Source organism: Schistocerca nitens, chromosome 3 (assembly GCF_023898315.1).
Source record: "Schistocerca nitens isolate TAMUIC-IGC-003100 chromosome 3, iqSchNite1.1, whole genome shotgun sequence".
NCBI classification, from domain to species: Eukaryota; Metazoa; Arthropoda; class Insecta; order Orthoptera; family Acrididae; genus Schistocerca; species Schistocerca nitens.
The window spans coordinates 293,054,095-293,073,634 of NC_064616.1; the positions used below are offsets into that span (position 1 = coordinate 293,054,095).

Consider the following 19,540-nt stretch of genomic DNA (forward strand, 5'->3'; position numbering starts at 1 on the left):
AAAGATAACACAAGTAGAAAGTTTCAAATACCTGGGGGAGATTATACAGAAAACAGGACTGAATTCAACAGCCAATGAAGAAAGGGTTACAAAACTACAAAAAGCATACAGACTTACATGGAACCATTACAATAAAAGAAATATTTCCGTCAATGCCAAATTAAGACATTACAAAACAGTAGTCTTACCTGAGGCCTTGTATGCCTCAGAAACAACAGTAATGAGAGGAAGAACTAAAATCAAAGAAATGGAAAAGCAAGAGAGGAAAATTCTGAGAAAGATCTGTGGGCCAGTTCAGAGGCAGGGGATCTGGATAAAGAGACCAACAAAGGAATTGTACAAACAGGCAGAGACAATTACAGACAATATCCAAAAAAGAAGGGCAAAATTCTATGGGCACATTCATAGGATGAATGAAAATAGGCTGACCAAGAAGATTTTTAACATAGTGGTGACGAATAAGGTGAAAACTAACTGGGTAAAGGAAACCATGGAAGACCTCAAAAATCTAAACATCTCCACAGAAGAAATATCAAACAGAGGAAAATACTGAGAACAAATCAACAAACAGAAATTCGAAGAAACACCAAAAGAGAAGAAACCAGGAAAGTGGACAGAAGAGAGGACGAAGAAACACAGTGAATTTATGAAAGGTTTTTGGGAAGAGAAAAGAAAGAGACAGAAAAAAGTGCCATGAATTTGAAATGTACCAATTTATGTACCATGTTGTCATTGTGAATATTGATTGTGTTTTAACGCTCTCCTTAATGGTCAATTAACGATAATAATAATAAAAGCTATAAATGTAGGTTTGCCTTAAATCAACCTCATGTGTTCTTTGATTTATCTGTAATCCCACCTAATCTTCTACCAGTTTTTCCATTCTTCTGTAATGAATTTGTATAAGCGTCTTGCAACCATGACTTATTAAACTGGTAGTTTGGTAATCTTCATACATGTCAACAACTGCTTTCTTTGGAATTGGAATCACCACATTCTTTTTGAAGTCTGAGGGTATTTTGCCTGTCTCATACATCTTGCATGCCAGATGTAAGAGTTTAGTCACGGCTGGGTCCCCAATGCTATCAATAGTTCTGACGGAGGGTCATCTACACCCAGGGTCTTACTTCAACTTAGATCTTTCAGAGCTTTGTTGAAACTCTTACTGCAATATTGTATCTTCCATCTCCAGCCATGTCCACTTCCCTTTCTATAATACTGATTTCAATTTCATCTCCCTCTCTATACTCCTCCTGCCTTTCGGGCTTCCCTTCTTTGCTTGGGACTGGTTTATCAGTCCTACAATGGTAAACGAATCGGAGCATATGACAATTAAAATAATCTGTGTCACTAGATGTACTGTGTGGCCTGATACAGGGTGAAGATCTCTACTGTAAATACTGACCAGTGTTTTGGAAACTGATACTGAAAATAGTCAGTGGCAATGACAAAGGCACACCGGACAAAGGTCAGTCTTAGAGCCATCAGCGTACACAAAGGTGCTATTGCTAATTTTTGTACGTAGTTGGAGCAACTTACAGCGATAGAATCCGGAATACTTTCCTTAGGAAGCAAATAAAGTCAAAGATGAACATGGGTGTGAATCTTTCACAAGCTCGGCTTTCGCGCAAAGCCAAGGTTGAGAAGGTTCACACCCATTGTGAATGTGGTAGGTAGCATGAAGTTAAGCTGCTGGAGCAATAGCCAAAAGCGAACTCTGAGAGGTAACAGAGGAAGACACACCCCATACTGTTGGTAAAGGCGATAGTTTGGCAGCGTGTGCATAGAGACTCAACAGGGCTAGTGTAAAAGGCGCCAGTGACCGAACGGATTCCATTATGCTGGATCATATTAAGATGGCAGATGGATGGACATGAGATGAATTAACGAAACACCCACAGCCTAGTTTTGAACGGACATGGGATCAGTACAAACAGAGGACGGTGGTCTACCTGCTCCCCAGGAAGTACCGCTTAAGACACATGCAACACTGATGGACCGGGTATAGTGGGTGGCCAGGTAAGACACATGGGAGGACCAAGAAAATTTTTTACCAAGCATGAGCCCCAGGAATTTCACAGTTTCAGTGAATGGAAGAGCAACATGCCCAATATGTAAAGAAGGTGGAAGAAGTCCACTGCGCCACCAGAAATTCAAACAAACAGTTTTGTCAGTGGAAAAGTGAATGCCATTGTTGATGCTCCATGTGTAAAGATGATCAAGACATCGCTGCCTCACAAGGAGGCATGTTCATGGAGAACTACAATAGATCACCAAGTTGTCAAAGAAAAGGGAGCGGTAGCTGCCCAGTGAGAGATACTTCCATAATAGGGTTAATGGCTATAGCAAAGAGAACACTGAGGTGAAGCCTTGAGACACTCTGTTCTCCGGCATGAAGGTGTCCAACAATGTCGAATCTGCAAGTACCTTGAAACTTTGGTCTTTTAAAAATTCCTGAAGGAAATGGGGCAGGTGGCCTCAGAAACCCCACGTGTATAGAGTGGGGAGGATACCAGTACTTCAGCAAGTGCTGTAGGCTTTCTCTAAATCAAAAAACATGGCCACAGTCTGGTATTTCCACAGAAAACCATTCATTACATGGGTTGACAAAGTGACGAGATAGTCAATTGCAGAATGGCGTGCTCAAAATCCAAAATGTGCAATGGATAGTAGATTGCAAGATTCAAGCCACCTTACCAGCAGGCCATGAACTATACATTCCATAACCCTGCAAACACAGTTGGTGAGAGAAATGGGGTGGTAGTTAGAATGAAGGCTTTTGTCCTTATCGGGCTTAGGTATGGGTACGACAAGGGCTTCACGCCATGTTCAGGGAAACATGCCATCAGCCCAAATGCAATCATACGTATGAAGCATGATTTAGCTCCTCACAGTAAAGGCAGCATTGTAGCAGTCACGATTCTGAGAGGAGAAGGCTATCATCTGGGCCTTCTGCACTCATCTACAAGGGAGTAAGGTGGGGTGATGGGCAGAGTTCTAAATCTCCACAAAGTAGCGACCTAAGGTGTTAGAGATAGCAACAGGGTCCACAATGACATCACCTGCTATAATTGAGTGGAAATTGCGGACTGGACCTTGATCCCAGAGAGCCAACAGAGGTTACCTCACATGACAGAAGAGGGATTGAAATTGTAAAAAACCCTAGTAAATGAAATTTAGCTAGCTTGTTTGTATCCCAAAGAATGAGATGACACTGCGCATGCATCTGTTATAATGAATACAGTTTTCCATCGTAGGATGACGGTCAAAATATGGGGACCACGACTCCACACGTGACTCACGTCATAGCATACCTCAGTCCACCAAGGGACTGCGACACGGTGCGGTAAAGACAAAATGTGAGGTACAGAACGTACTGCAGCAGTAAGGATAACATTTGTAAGGTACTCAACCTGGTCATCACAACTGGCAAAATGTTGTTTGTCAAAGGTTGTCGAGTATAGCCTTCAGGTGGCCTTAGGAAGCTGCCAGTTGGGTTTAGATGTATGTGGGGTAGGCGTCAGCAACCGCATAGCACACAGGAAATGGTTACTTGTGAACGTGTCAGACAGAACAGAGCACTCGAGATGACAGGCAAGCTAACCAGTGCAGAATGAGAGGTCCAAGTGGGAATAGGTGTGCGAGGAGTCTGAAAGGAACGCGGCTACTCCAGTGTTACAACAAATCAGGTTGAGTTGATGGAGATCAGCCAAGAGGACACCTCTCGGACAGGTTATGGAAGAGCCCCAAAAGAGGATTGATGTGCATTAAAGTCACTGAACAGCAAAAAAGGGACAGAGACCCGAAAAATAAGCTGGAAAAAGCCTGCCCTGGTGACACCAAATGATGGAGGGATATAGGCATTACAAAGAGGAGAGGTGAAGCACGGAACGATTAGGCAGACTGCAAGAGCTTGCAGCCCAAGGTTCAGTGAAATGGTTTGGCTATGATCATCATCCTGTATGAGCAGCAAGATCCCCCCCCCATGAGATGGAATGCCAAGCGGACCATAATGAAATGCAAACACGAGGATGCGATTTTGTTTCTCAGAGGCAGAAAACAAGCAGACACTAAGATTCCAAGAGCAGCTGTAATTCCTCCTTTTTGGATTTAATGCCACAAACATTCCATTGGAGAGTCATAATGGGGAAAGTGGAGGAGGGAACAAATGACAAATGAAGGGTTGTCACCTCAGCAGTCGCCTTTGAAGACTTACTGCTAAAGGGTGCAGAGGCTGAAGGAGCCTGTTCCCTGAGATCTACAGACGCACTGGAATTCTCTCTGGGTCAGCCTGTGGATTCCAGGGTAGAAAAATGGTAGGCAGTGCACACCGGCATAATGGAGGTTGGCCAGTTGAGGGTACCACATGGCGATGCCGTTTTAGAGGATCTTCAAGTCATGGCAGATGAAGATAGAGATGTTTGTTGGTTGGTTGATTGGGGTTGAAGGGACCAAGGAGCAAGGTCATCAGTCCCTTGTTTCAAAGGTGGCCCATTCGGACAGATTTACATCTCAGAAGACTCAAAACGATAAAAGGCAAAAGGCTAAAAAATGTAAAAGTGCAGTCATGTTGTCAACGGTGAAAACAAAAGGAGTGAAGTCAACAAGTAGGCAACACCAAGGCTATGCTAGAGGCAGAAAATATGACACCTCTGATGCAGTACAGGCAAGACCACCTGCTATTCAAAAGCATTCAACTGCTAGAATGTAAAAGTGTGTATTGTAAAAGGAGACTAACCAAATCTAAAAAGTGATAAAAATAGAGTAAAGGGGAGAGAAAAGAGGATCTTGGCCAGGGAGAGGCGTCAGGAATCTCCAAACACAGCTTACAATGGGAGACACCCCAACCCTCACCAACCTGCCCCTACTCCAGAGGGAGATTACAAACCTTAGAACTGAAAATAAAAACCACTTTCACAAAGGAAACAGAGAACCAGTTCAACCATCTGAGAATCGTCTGCCAATATTAAAGGTAAAGTGCGGGGAAGTCTGTACTTAGTACGCAGAGCCAAAAGAAGGGGACATTGCACCAAAATGTGGGCTACTGACTCAAAGGCTCCACAACCACAAAGTTGGGGTGGCTCAATACGCAAAAGAAAACCATGGGTCAGCCTGGTATGGCCGATGCAGAGACGACACAGGATAGTCGAGTCCTTTTGGGAGAGGTGGAAGGAATAACGCCATGGAACAGGTGTCACTTTAAGTGCTCGAAGTTTATTAGACAGGGAGGTAGCCTCCCAAGAGTTGGCCCATGATTGTGCGAAGTGGGATTTGATATGAAGCCGTAAATCTGCCACAGGAGGGGTTACAGAGAAGGGGCTGGGGGTAAGTGTCTACTCCCCCAGCCAAACAATCAGCAAGCTCATTACCTGGGATACCCACAGGGCCAGGGACCCAAAGAAACTCAATGGTACAAGCAGCATGGTGAAGATAAGCGAGACGGTCATGGATGGCCGAGACCAAGGGATGTTGGGAAAAAACACCAGTCAGTAGCTTGAAGGCCACTCATTGAGTCCGTACATAACAAAACGCAGTTGGGTTGGGACTGTTAAATAAAGGTAAGGGCCCGGGAAATTGCCATCAATTTTGCAGTAAATACCCCACATGCAGTTGGCAGGAGATGATTTTCCATGCCAACAGAGGATGTGAAGGCATATCCCATATGATCAGCAGACTTAGAGCCATCGGTGTAAAAAACAACAGCATCCCGAAACCCCCATAAAATTTGGCAGAAAAAACAATGGAACACCATCAGGGAAATGGAATCTTTTGGACCTCGTCGGAGATCCATCTGAATCCTGGGATGAGGAACTAACCGGGGCAGGGGGAGGGAATGTGGGAGACAGGACAAAGAAGGAAGCTGAAAATCGCAGTGAAGAGACCCAAGTTGGAGCCCAACCGGTGATCTTGCCTGAGGGCGGGAATCAAGTGGGTGACGTCCTTGGTCTGGGAACAGAATAGAATAGGAAGGATGAGTGGGAGAGGAATGGACAGTGATTGCATAAGAAACCAGAAGCTGGGACCGCCGAACAGAATGATGGGGTGGGGATCCCAGCTTCATCTAAGAGACTATCAACAGGGCCAGTAGGGAAGACACCAGTGGCCAAACGGATACCACAATGGTGGACCAGATCCAGGAGGCGCAGTGTCGAAGGAGCAGCTGAACCATAAACTTCACAACCATTGTCCAAGCGAGACAGCACTACAGCCCGATAAAGGCAGAGAAGAGTGGAACGATCAACACCCCAAGAGGTGTTGGCGAGAAAGCGAAGGACATAGAGTTTACAGAAACATCCTATCTTCACAAGCCTGATATGAAGCAGCCAAGCCTGCATCTCGTGGTCGTGTGGTAGTGTTCTCGCTTCCCACGCCCGGGTTCCCGGATTCGATTCCTGGCGGGGTCAGGGATTTTCTCTGCCTCGTGATGGCTGGGTGTTGTGTGCTGTCCTTAGGATAGTTAGGTTTAAGTAGTTCTAAGTTCTAGGGGACTTATGACCACAGCAGTTGAGTCCCATAGTGCTCAGAGCCATTTGAATTTTTTTTTTGAAGCAGCCAACTGAGCTTGTTGTCATATAGATGACCCAGGAAATGAAACTGTGGGACCACAGGTAATTGTCGTGCATCGAGTTAGAGCTCCGGATTGGGATGGACCGTAGTACTGTGACAGAAGTGGACCACCCATGATTTTGAAGGAGAGAATTGAAACCCGTGTGAGAGGGTACATGCAGAGGCACGCCGTATAGCAGCACCCTGGAGATGCCGCTCTACAGAGGCCATCGAAGAGGAACTAACCCAAATGCAGAAATCATCCATATATAGAGCAGGGGTGACCAAAGAACCGACAGAGGCCCCAAGTCCATCTATAGCAATGAGGGAAAGAAGTACACTCAATATGGAACCCTGTGGGATGCCATTCTACTGGGTCCATGGAGAACTAAAAACAGTACCAACCGAAACTGAATGACCGAGGGAACAGGCCCTGAAGACCCCACTCATGAAGTGGAAGAAAGATATGATGGCACCAAGCCATATCATAGGCCTCGCGAATGTCACAATATACTGCAACCAAATGGCGACGCTGGGAAAAAGCCTGCCGAACTGTGGATTCCAATCGAAGTAAATGATCAATCTGAGGCCGTCCACTCTCAAAGCCACACTGGTAAGGGGACAATAGATATCAAGATTCGAGGACACAATTGAGCAAACGGGTTACCATCTGTTCAAGTAACTTGCAAACAACGCTTGTCAGAGTAATTGCCCAATAGCTTTCGACAAAGGGGGTTCTTACTAGGCTTAAGAACGGGCACCACGATGCTATCCCTCCATTGAGAAGGGAAGTCACCTTGGATCCAAATACGGTTAAGCACCCGGAGAAGATGTCGTCGTCATGGAACAATTGGTTATGAATGGAGTCTGGACCAGGGCCGTATCATGAGAAGAAGAAAGTGCAGAAAGAAGTTCCCATTCAGTAAAAGGTTTGTTGTAACATTCTGACTGACAAATGGTAAAACATAAGGCGGAAGCATCGGCCCGCTGTTTCTGGTTAAGGACACAGGCGGATAGGAGGTTGATGCTGTTGCAAAATTGGTCGCAAGATGCTCCGTAAGAATCAACAGGTCCGTGCAAAGGCCATCTTGGGGGGGGGGGGGGGGGGGCAAGGCCCGAGAGGGTAGACTGCCGATGGCAACCTTGGAGAGAGCAAAGTGTAGCCCATACCTGTGACATAGGGACAGTAGAACTGAGGAAGAAACAAAGCGTTCCCAATGCACCTGTTTGCTCTGTTTAATTAAGTAATGGCCTTTGGTGCAAAGGCGTTTAAAGGTAATAAGATTGGCAGCGAATGGGTGCCTCTTAAGCTGTTGCAAAGCTTGACGGCAATCATGGATGGCAATGGCCGTACTCCACCATGGGACTTGCCAGCGGCGAAATGGTTCAGATGAGCATGGGACGGCAAGGGTAGCAGTGCGAACAATCGCATCAAACACATCATGTAGGACGTCATCAATACAACCCAACAAAGAGGGAGAAAAAACGACCTGTGCAGTATATAAAGGCCATTTGGCATGTTGGAAAGACCCACAAGGTAACCTGCCCATCACTATCAAAGTTTGTCATGTGGCGACCAGTGTAATGAAGGGAGGAGGGAGGGAGAAGAAAGACAAAGATTAATGGCAGAAAAGGAACCATGACTGGCACTGAAATGGGTAGGTAAGAAGGCACAAGTCGTGGTCTGCAAGAAACTGGTCTATGAGAAGACCCCGACTAGATGGAAATCCACTGCCCCACAAGGGATGATGAGCATTAAAATCCCCAAGAAGGAGGAAGCTGCTGAAGAAATGCAGTTAAGGCAGCAGGTGTGAGAGTCCTGCCAGGGGGGAGATAAAGATTGCGAACTGTGACCCCATAGTCCAGGTGGACCCTAACAGCAACCGCTTCCAGAACCACACAAGCTGCAGAGTAAAATGAAATAAGGGATTTCAACTCCGGAAGGTGACGGTAATATCCATTCGAATTACAATAGATACCCACAGAACGATGATTCAAATGGGGGGGGGGGGGGGGGTCAGACAGGCTAAAGCCAGCCAGTCATGCCACTGGGTCACCATCCATCACCGACAAGGAGGGGAGGCGACATCTATCAACAGCAGGTCAGAGTCAGGTTGCAAAGGTGGGGACGGGACCCCTGGTGACACCAGAGGCTCCTTGTCCTGAGACTTATGCTTCTTCTTCTTCTTCTTCTTCTTCTTCTTCTTCTTTTCTGTTTGAGATCGAAGAGGGCTGTGCTGCAAAAAGGAGCCAGCTGCAGCAAGATCTGGAACAAGAAGAGAGGGTGCAACCTGGGGCCCACAGACTGTGGTTCTTGTGGTTGTTGCATGGCAGCAGACCTTTTGCCTGGAAGGTACTGGGAAGGGGGGTCCCGGGAGGGGCACCCTTGACCGGCAGACGCCAAAGAAGTGGGACACTTCTCCGGCTGGGGAGGGGGAGCGGCACACGGTGGGGAGGGGGGGGGGGGGAGAGGAGAGGGGTTCGGGACTAGGGGGAGGAAGGGGTGAAGATGTAACTAAAGCATAGCTAGACGTCATTGACACAGGATGAAGACATGCATACTTCTTACGAGCCTCAGTGTAGATTAGATGATCAAGGGACTTATACTCCTGTGTCTTCTTTTCCTACTTATAAGCCGGGCAATCCGATGAAAGTGGAGAATGACTGCCATGACAATTAACAGACACAGGAGGGGGACACACAGGAACTCCCCTCATGGAGTGGACGTCCACAGCCACCACAGAGAGGGGTCTGCAAGCAGTGAGGAGATGTGTCCAAAACGCAAGCACTTAAAACATCTCATAGGTGGTGGGATATACGACTTCACCTCACATCGATAAACCATTATCTTGACATTCTCAGGGAGGGTATCCCCTTCAAGGGCCAAGATAAAGGCACCAGTATCAATGTGATAGTCCTACAGGCCATTCTGAACATGCCAACAAAGTGAACACCCCACCGTCCTAGCTTGTCCCCAAGTTCCTCATCAGTTTGAAGGATGAGGTCCCTGTGAAAAATTACACCTTGAACCGTATTCAAAGACTGGTGGGGGTAATGGTCACAGGAATTGTGCCAAGATGGTCACAGGCACAAAGCGCCACAGACTGGGCAGTCGAAGCAGTTTTGATCAATAAAGGACACGACCACATCTTGTTCAGAGAGTCCACTTCACCAAACTAGTCTTCAATGTGTTCCACAAAAAAAAAAACTTTGGTATTGGTGAAAGTATCCCCATCAGTCCTGGTGCAAACCAGATAGAGGGGAAAAGGTTTTGCCCCTAAGCTGACAAGCCTGACCCTCCTCCCAGGGGGTAGCCATGGAAGGGAAGGCCGAAGGGGCACGAGAAGCAGCACTAGAAGAATCATTTTAATTCAAAGAGACGGCCATAGAAGAATGGCCAGCGTTCTGGACCCATATGCATTTCATTTGCGTAGCATTTGCCCTGATAGCACTCACGCTGATCAGGGTCTCTCCATGGGCACCACCCAGCCAAAGCAAAGGTCGTCTGGCATGGCGGCCATTGCCGGGAGTTCTGACGCTCCAAAATGACAAGCAACCACTCCTAGGATTACATGAGGTGGTCACGGCTCAAGTATCAAGTGTGATCCCCGTGTTTCCAGGGGGCTCAACCAAAAGGGTACATACCACATAGTGATTCCACCACACGGGCTGGCTATATACCCTACAATCGGACAACGACTTGAAGGAAAAGATGGAAGGACTAGGAGGGCACATGCTGGAGACGCTAGGTAAGGTGTTCTTCACCAAATGACTCACACTACAGAATAGAAATTTAGTAAACGAGGTCAAACCCCAGAGGGGGACCAAAGAATGCCAAAAGGAAGAAGTAATTAGTCAACAAAACCAACTTGCAAAGCCAACATAACCAGGAGGATAGGAGGGCCAACATAAACTAGGACACCGAAAGAGGGAGAGGAGAGGGTGGAGAGGAAGGAGCAAGGAGGGGCAGGGAAAGGAAAGGAAAGAAAATGCAGCCCAGGAAAGGAAGGAAGGCTGCAATAGCTCGGGGCCCCATACTCACTACGCATGTATTCATGAAAGGACCGTTAGCCCCCTGGGGGAGGGGGGGCAGGGGGGATGTGTGTTGACTGGAGGGACATCATAAGAAGTTTCACGAGTGTTCCATTTGTCCTTTCCGGCCTGCTGTTGGGGCAAAGATTAGGTGGCTTGTTGCGCATCTGGAGGAGGAGGAGGACACTGAAATGATATGATGATACTGGGCTACTTTACAACTGCAGTGCTGAATTTGGAGTTGCAAGCCAGTGGGGCCACGTCCTTCATGGGGCTAGGAGCAAGGAGTAGCAAGAACGGTTGTTGTTGTTGTTGTTGTGGTCTTCAGTCCTGAGACTGGTTTGATGCAGCTCTCCATGCTACTCTATCCTGTGCAAGCTTCTTCATCTTCCAGTACCTACTGCAACCTACATCCTTCTGAATCTGCTTAGTGTATTGAGCTCTTGGTCTCCCTCTACGATTTTTACCCTCCACGCTGCCCTCCAATGCTAAATTTGTGATCCCTTGATGCCTCAAAACATGTCCTACCAACCGATCCCTTCTTCTAGTTAAGTTGTGCCACAAACTTCTCTTCTCCCCAATCCTATTCAATACCTCTTCATTAGTTACGTGATCTACCCACCTTATCTTCAGCATTCTTCTGTAGCACCACATTTCGAAAGCTTCTATTCTCTTCTTGTCCAAACTGGTTATCATCCATGTTTCACTTCCATACATGGCTACACTCCATACAAATACTTTCAGAAACGACTTCCTGACACTTAAATCTATACTCGATGTTAACAAATTTCTCTTCTTCAGAAACGATTTGCTTGCCATTGCCAGTCTACATTTTATATCCTCTCTACTTCGACCATCATCAGTTATTTTACTCCCTAAATAGCAAAACTCCTTTACTACTTTAAGTGTCTCATTTCCTAATCTAATCCCCTCAGCATCACCCGATTTAATTTGACTACATTCCATTATCCTCGTTTTGCTTTTGTTGTTGTTCATCTTATATCCTCCTTTCAAGACACTGTCCATTGCGTTCAACTGCTCTTCCAAGTCCTTTGCTGTGTCTGACAGAATTACAATGTCATCGACAAACCTCAAAGTTTTTATTTCTTCTCCATGAATTTTAATACCTACTCCGAATTTATCTTTTGTTTCCTTTACTGCGTGCTCAATATACAGATTGAATAACATCGGGGAGAGGCTACAACCCTGTCTCACTCCTTTCCCAACCACTGCTTCCCTTTCATGCCCCTCGACTCTTATAACTGCCATCTGGTTTCTGTACAAATTGTAAATAGCCTTTCGCTCCCTGTATTTTACCCCTGCCACCTTCAGAATTTGAAAGAGAGTATTCCAGTTAACGTTGTACCTCATGGTAAAATAGCGGGCTTTCAATTAGCCAACAACTTGCAAGCCAGAGGGTAAGGTACTTTTTCCTTCTCCCAGACCACCAGGATGGCCTGCTCATTGAGATACATGGGACATTCTCGGGGTGAGGCTGGAGGGTCACCACTGCAACTCACATAGCGGGGAGAAGGTGGCAGGCAATAGCCCTCTTGAGTATCCTTCCCAAAAGTAACACATTTGTCCATGTTTTCAATAGGACATGTGAGTGTGGTTCTAACATTGACACTGGTGGCAATGCATTGGGTTTGGAATGTACGGGGTTCGACCATGATGATTTCATAGCCTGCTTTGATCTATGATGGCAGCACTACTTGATCAAATGTGAGAAAAAGACTGTGTTTACGCAGGAAGTGTGCACCAACCTTTTTCATTACCCAATGGACTGCAGTGACACTGTAATGGCTCTTTATTTACGTGAGCATTACGGCACTCTAACCCCAGTTCTTGATACCAATAATGTCTTACTACTTTTCTGCGAAGTAACACACATTTCTGTGACAATATTCACATTTGGTTTTATTAATGTATAGGTACTACGATGTATCGATATATTACAGTGATATGGTTCTTATGTGTATTCATTTCTGTGAGACTGTCATAATCTTTGACTTACTTGTAACCGTTTTGGTGCGAATGCGCACAGAGCAGTTTTTGTTTCACTTTGCAGAAGTTAAGTTGTTATTTCGCTTTGTAAAAGAAGTCAAGTCTTGTGTTTGGTTAAAGTGGAAATTCAATACATGAAGATTGATACAAAACTGTTTTCTTGATGATGTGTAAATTAAGAAGTATATGTGAATTTACAAGAAGTTTAATAAAAATGTGGATCGTGAACACCAAGTCAAAAATTATTTCTACCATACCATTATTCTGATCTGCGATTGTTTGATCATTAAGAATTTCCTGAAAAACACATTTGTTAGGTCTTCAAATATTGCTAAAATACAGATCTGGACCTTCTAGCAGTCAAAGTGGAATCACTCTAGAATCAAAAAGATGAGCCATAACAACTTCGACGAAATCTACGTGGGAATCCACTCAAGATAAGTGCCAGAATTAATGACTTTTTTTACAGTGACTTCATTATTTCCATTCTGACGATACCATCCACAGTCAATAACTTTGTTGTTGCCCGATACACGAACATATGCTGCATGAGCAACATTATTAAATCTTATTTCTAACCTACTTTGCAAGTGGTGGTATTGTTAGAACATTCTGATCAGAGAGGTTAGTTTTGATTTCTCCCTCAGTCAGACCATCAAGCAGCCAAGTGTAAATAGCACCTCACAAAGAATTCAGCACTCAAAGGGCCTCAACGTGAACAGGATAGCCAAGGAGGAGCAGAACTGTAAGCAGTTGTTGGGCTTGAAAAATCACAACTGGACTCCAGAAGCACAGATATATTATGTAAACGAGAGCAGCATGTCACAGGACTGGCAACTGCATGAACAGCGTTCTGAATAATAAATGGATTAACCATAGCAAAGGACTGATCTCCTCCATTATGTGATTCCACAAGGAACTGAAGTGCAGCTGGGAGATTCTTTGAATTTTTAGCCTGATTCCATTTACGTTTAGAAAACACAGACTGAGGCTGAGATGATGACTGGCTCATTGTGAAAAAAAATCCCCACGATTGCTAGTGTCTCCGATGGCCCACTCCTTCCAACTGGCGGCCCCTCACAGATGGGCTAACCTGTCTTAGGTGACTGTTCACACCTCAGGTCACACATCTCGAACTCCTGACAGAGGGCCAAATGGCAATTTGGAAAGGCAACAGCTCAAGCAATCACCCCTCCCTAGGCCTGGCTTGTACCAGGGAGTACGTATGACTCGTACCTGTTACCCCAGGTCTGGGAATTACGCATTACCCAATCACCTGTTACACGTAAAACAGCATGGGCCAGCCTTCAGGAGCGCACAAGGAGGAAGAAGTAATTGAGAGGAACCTCAAACAATGATGCGGGGGAATGGTAGAAGATGAAGAACGAAGAAAGAGAATCTACATGACGGGGTTGTTCTCATGTCATGCTATTAAAACCTCAGAACACATTCCCAAAAATGTTCCAGACGTGTCCCCCCAAGGAAGAGGACGAAGAATACCAGAATGATAAGACATGCAGCAGGGAAGGGGTGCTGCAAATGTTGGGGCCCTGTGGTAGCCGAGCACAAACTTACCAAAAAGTGGTCAGCAACCCCCCCCCCCCCCCCCATGCCATAGGTACTAGGAAAGGAGTTATTCCCCAAATGGCTCACACTATGGAGAAATGGCAGTCAAACTCCAAAGGGGAATCAAAAAGGAAGGTGAAAAAGAAAAGGCATAGGGAACAAAACGAGGTGGATAGCCAGGTCGACATAAGTAAGAACACTAAGAGAGGGGAAGCAGGGGGCAGAGGAGAAGGACTGAGGACAAGGTAGGGAGGGGCATGGGGAAGGGAAATGCAGCCCAGGAAGGAATATAGCCTGTGCCACCATGTGCGCCCCACACAAACTCATGAAAGATCCGTGAGCCCCCGGCAAGGGGAGGGGCCTTGTAAAGGCAATTATAGTACTCAAGAAAGAGTAAGTATATTCCATTTCCCACATGATGAAGATGCAAGGAGAAAATTGGTAAGTGCAGTTCATCACAATAATTTTACTCCTACATATGATTCTGTGGAAAGCAGCGGCTTTAGTAAACAAATACATTAAATATTTTTATTTAGCTCAGGCATTAACTGTAATTTATAAACATAACCTATATATGGGAACTGTTTTGTCACACTAATGCAACCTACTCTATTATTTTCAACAGTTTTGTGATTGGCACTTTCATGCACACGATACAGAAAGAAGTACATCAGCATATGAGGCTAAGACTCGAAAATTTATTACATCACCTCTTGACCATCCACAGCTAAGGAAAGGTTTGTTGGGTGTTTACGGACTGTGTTAGGATATATAATTAGTGAATGAATCTGTTGACCTTACAATGTATAAGGTAAGATAATGGCAGTTAATATATTTATTACAGGTGCAGTACCATCACTACTACTTGGAGGTCTTGGATATTTATCTACACCTTCAACATCAAGAGAATCTCCTGAGGACTGAAGACAGCATATAGAAAATGCTTACATCATTTGTGTTCTAAAGGAAAGTTTGACTAGTCATGAAGAACATATGAAGTCTGTATCCTTCTCAGCCCTGAATGAATCAATTATAAAATTAATACTTTTGATTTGAGGGAGTGGATCTGTGTTGTTAAGAAGACTATTGTACATTTCCTTTTAATTAGTGAAGCGTCATTTCAGAAAGTTTTTGTCATATTAGGGCAAACTTAAATCTCACTGTTCATGTAAATGATCTGCAGACTGATCAAATAGAGAAATTCAAGTTCCCAGTAATTGTAAATAATACAACGCAGTTAACTACTATGCTTAATATGGCGAACTTACAATTTAGCAATAGAGAAGAGTATTCATTTTATATTTAATGTTTTGAACAATTTATTTGAAAAGTTGCCAGATAAACAAGAAATAATTATATTTTTGAAAGAACAGCTTTCAATGCTAAAATGTAAAAAGAATATGGCAAGATATTCATGGTCTATTTTGTTGGTATGGTCATTAGTTCGCTCAATTTCTCCTCACTGTTGTGTGCCTTTAATAATGATGTCTTGTCCAGCTACTCTGACTAGAATATGTATTGGATTTTCTATTAATCCTGTTCTTAGGCAAGTTTCTGCATATTTTCTAGAATACACAGCTAACAAAGTGTCATTTTTGACTGAACAAGATTGAACAGTCCTCATTTTGATGGAAGGCATTTAAAATCACTAATGCATTTCAAAAGGTGTTATATCGTGGGTCAGGCCTAAAGTAGCAGTAGCAGCAGAAGTGAATGTGCATTTACAGCCTATGTATTTATGGTGTGTCATTTGGATACACAGTACAATGATGTAGCTCATGATCTACCTGTCAAAGTCATGCAGGCCCCTGCTGTTTCTACCTTTCTTAAAAAGGTTGTATTGAAATTGCAGAGCATATGCTCTGAGGTTCTTGGTAACGATTATGATAATGATATCAATAATAAGATTGTATCGAACTTCAGTGATCCACCTGAACTTAAAATTAAGTACCCACACCCTTCTCCAGGTGCTGGATGCAGCCTTTGGTATTTTCTGTTTGATAGTGTGCACCTATTAGAATATATACATAACTGGCTAAAACAGAAAGAAGAGATTACAGTTTCCAGATTTTAGCAATGAGGCTGATGGCAATTTTGCATTTTTAAGCAGTTGGAAATCTCTTCACTCACTTGAAAGGGAAAATTTATTGAAATTTGCCAACAAACTGTGTCTTAAATCACAGTATCCATCAAGCACAGAAACGGAGAATGTAAAACTTGGTCTTCATATTTTTCACCACAATGACAGTGCAAGTTTCATTGAGATAATTTGCAAGTGGTGACATGCAGTTAACATTCAAACTTTGTTAAAAGGTCAGAGGTAATTAAATATGTTCCAAGAGCCAATAACCAAGAATTCTAAACACACACTAGAGTTACTACATCAGTTTGCAAATTGGTTAATGATGGAACATTCAGGTCAACCGAAGCATCCAATTCCACTCATCTGCTTTGACCCATGACGTAATGGAGTGGTGTGTGATGTCATTATGGTGTGGAGTATTTGAGTTGGTTGTGTTTGTAGAAGTTGTGTTGTATTTGATGGTGCCCTCTGGTGGTGGATGTGGATGTGCCGAGTTTAACTTGTGGCAATGGGTTCATTTGAGTTTTGGTTGTCATTGTGCTAGCATGGTTTCGAGTTTAGGTACTTGGTGCGGGAACGAGGGTTGTGTACGTGTTTTCAGCGAATGATTATGGTTCTTTTTTGTTTATGTGTTTGGCATTTTTATTAGGCCTGATTAGTTTGGTGTTTGTTTTGCAGAAAGAAGTTAAGTTTTTATTGGTTTCATTTGGTATGGATATTACAGTGAAGTTCATGGGGGTATCATTAGGTTCAGAGATGTGTGACGATACAATGTCTGTCATTCAGTTTGCAGATGTTCGGTCTTATGCTGCATATGTTAGGTATTACATTTGGTGAGAGAGAGAGAACAGTTCCTAACAGGCAAGGTTCAAGCTGATGATCTAGATAGTAGGTTTGGGAAGTATCGTTCATTGAATGGTGGTAATTACCATGTCTCAATCAGAAGATTTTTGAGACAAAGTAAATTAAGGGTACAAAGCTGTGTCATTAATATTAAAGTCACAGAAAAATAAGTGAGGAAGTTTTCAAGAATGATATTTGGTCTAATGAGTGAGATATAAATGACCTTTCACAAGTGACATTTAATTAAGAATTGAATTTAGTTGTAGATGATGCTAACAAACAGAGGTTAGATGAGGACATGCGGCCTGTACTTCATTACATACATGGCTACTGCTCATATTGTCATTAAGAAAAATAAATGTAATTATTGTAAACTGTATCTAATAGCACACGATGAGGATGTGAAAGATAACCAAATCATTAAACAGCTGTTATCAGTAGAGGTGGACTGTTATCCTCGTCAGGATGTTTTAACGTGTAGAATATACATATGTTACTGCACAGAAATTACTTACAAAAAAAGAGTCGTTTCTTCACGAAAGATGCCAAAGAAATGTATTGTTTTGTGCATGTTGTAGCAACTTGCCTGGCGATATATTTGTTGGGTTTGATTGTACTGCAAATTACATAGTACATGAAATCATCGACTATATACTTGGTCCTGAGGTCAATATTCTTTAAAATAATAAGGGGCTTATTTTTTAAGTAATAAGGGTCACTGATACTGTAAATATAGTGTTACGACACTCAAAGAGTATGAGAAAAAATACTGAAAATTTGGTTCTGTGAAGATTTTTGTATTTTTCGGCACAAATAAAAAATAAATAATTGTGTAAATATAAATACTAACTCATTACTTTTCGAATTTCCAAACATTTCATTGATTTCCTGAAACACATATTCGTACAGATAATTCAAAATTTCACTTAACTTCAAATTAAGTTTCAATGCGATCTTGTGAAAAAGAGACAGTGTATCGTATAAATAAGAGAACAAATATTATTTGAAGTATCGGATTATTTTTTTTATTTCAGATAAGAATTTGATGAACGTCAAGATCAATATAGGCTAGCAGCTGAAAGTGTCTCGCGCAGCAGTACGACCACTGGCGATGATGTCATGCACGGTTGTGGACATTTTCCTTTTAGTCAAGCCATATCATTGTATAGAAAGTGCAATTTGAAAAAAGTTCTCTTAAACCAATAACTTCATCAATGACATAGTAACCCAAAAGTACGAGTATGCTCTTTTTTGTTAACAAAGTTGATTCACACAACAGAAAGTAGTTTTATTAAAAGGCGTATTGATTGTATCTTGGTGAAAAGTGCTTGTAAAACAGTTCAATACAAAAATAAAAACACATAGCCTAACCATCCAGCACAAAGGGAATGACATCCAGCAAATAACATGTCAAAACATACCTTACCTCATATGTACTGGAATTAATATTGGTAGAATCTTCCATCACCTGGTTTAAACTGGAATCTGAATCATTAATGTCGGCATTAAAACTGTCGGAATCACCACACAATTCACTTAAAATTGAAGAAACACCACAACTTATGTCACTCCTGTCAGCTATTGCCTCCATTTTGAAGGTATCTGGGTTTTCAGTTTCATTGTCTCTCACCAGAGTGTGTGGGTTCTCATAGAAACGAAACAACATTGTGCTGCTATCTGTCATCAATTAGACAAAGTCGTTGCATCAACTTGTGCACATCGGGGAAGCCTAACACACACATCATTGTGGTCCAAAACCACTCGGAAGTGACGTCAAAATGACGTATAAGCAAACGCGCTGCACACTTGTCGAGTATCGAGATCCGTGGTCGAGTCGAGTTACGTGAAAGTTTTCGGACCACACTGGAGTGTATGTTAAAACGTCGGTGCGTGTCTGCTGAATCGTCCTGAAACGAGTGTGATCCGCTGATATGTGACCGTAATGTGAAAGAAAGGTGGCTGTTATCCACGTACACTGTAACGGAGAAATGGAAATGTATTTATAAATTACGTAGAAGTAAATAAATCGTACGGATTCTCAGCTTATTGGATTTTACCTGTTTCTTGACCATGCTGTGATTGATCTGCTTATTCTATCGAGGACCAAATAGGTAGCATAAAATGTTATACACCGAAATAATAAATGCAGTATTTCCGTTACACATTCCATAAACCATCATGTATAACCGTTGAGAGAAGCTAAACATTGCCATTGCTTACGAGAAATAGCATTTGTTGTCGAGTACGCAGCTCATACTGGGGGAAAAAACAAACTGTTAAGAATAGTGTCGTGACAAGGCTATAAATTTTCGTTTCCTGAGATACGTAAGATTCCAGTGCAGTTATAATGAAATATTGGTTTACCAACAGCTGTTACTTGTGTTAAAAATATATATATATATATGTTTTCTAAATTATGCCTCACAGGAAGTTAATGCCTTTTGCCGTCTTCTCAGTTAATTG

At 43.2% G+C, this 19,540-nt stretch overlaps 1 protein-coding gene across 1 annotated transcript in view; it reads right to left on the minus strand.

The window, feature by feature from the left end:
- LOC126248263 (uncharacterized) overlaps window positions 1–18,834 on the minus strand; it is a 43,911-nt gene extending 25,077 nt beyond the window's left edge. The window contains exon 1 of the mRNA XM_049949115.1: window positions 18,504–18,834. Coding sequence (XP_049805072.1) covers window positions 18,504–18,761 — 258 coding nt within the window. The 5' untranslated portion in view covers window positions 18,762–18,834. The remainder of the gene's footprint in view (window positions 1–18,503) is intronic.
- Window positions 18,835–19,540: the final 706 nt, after the last annotated feature.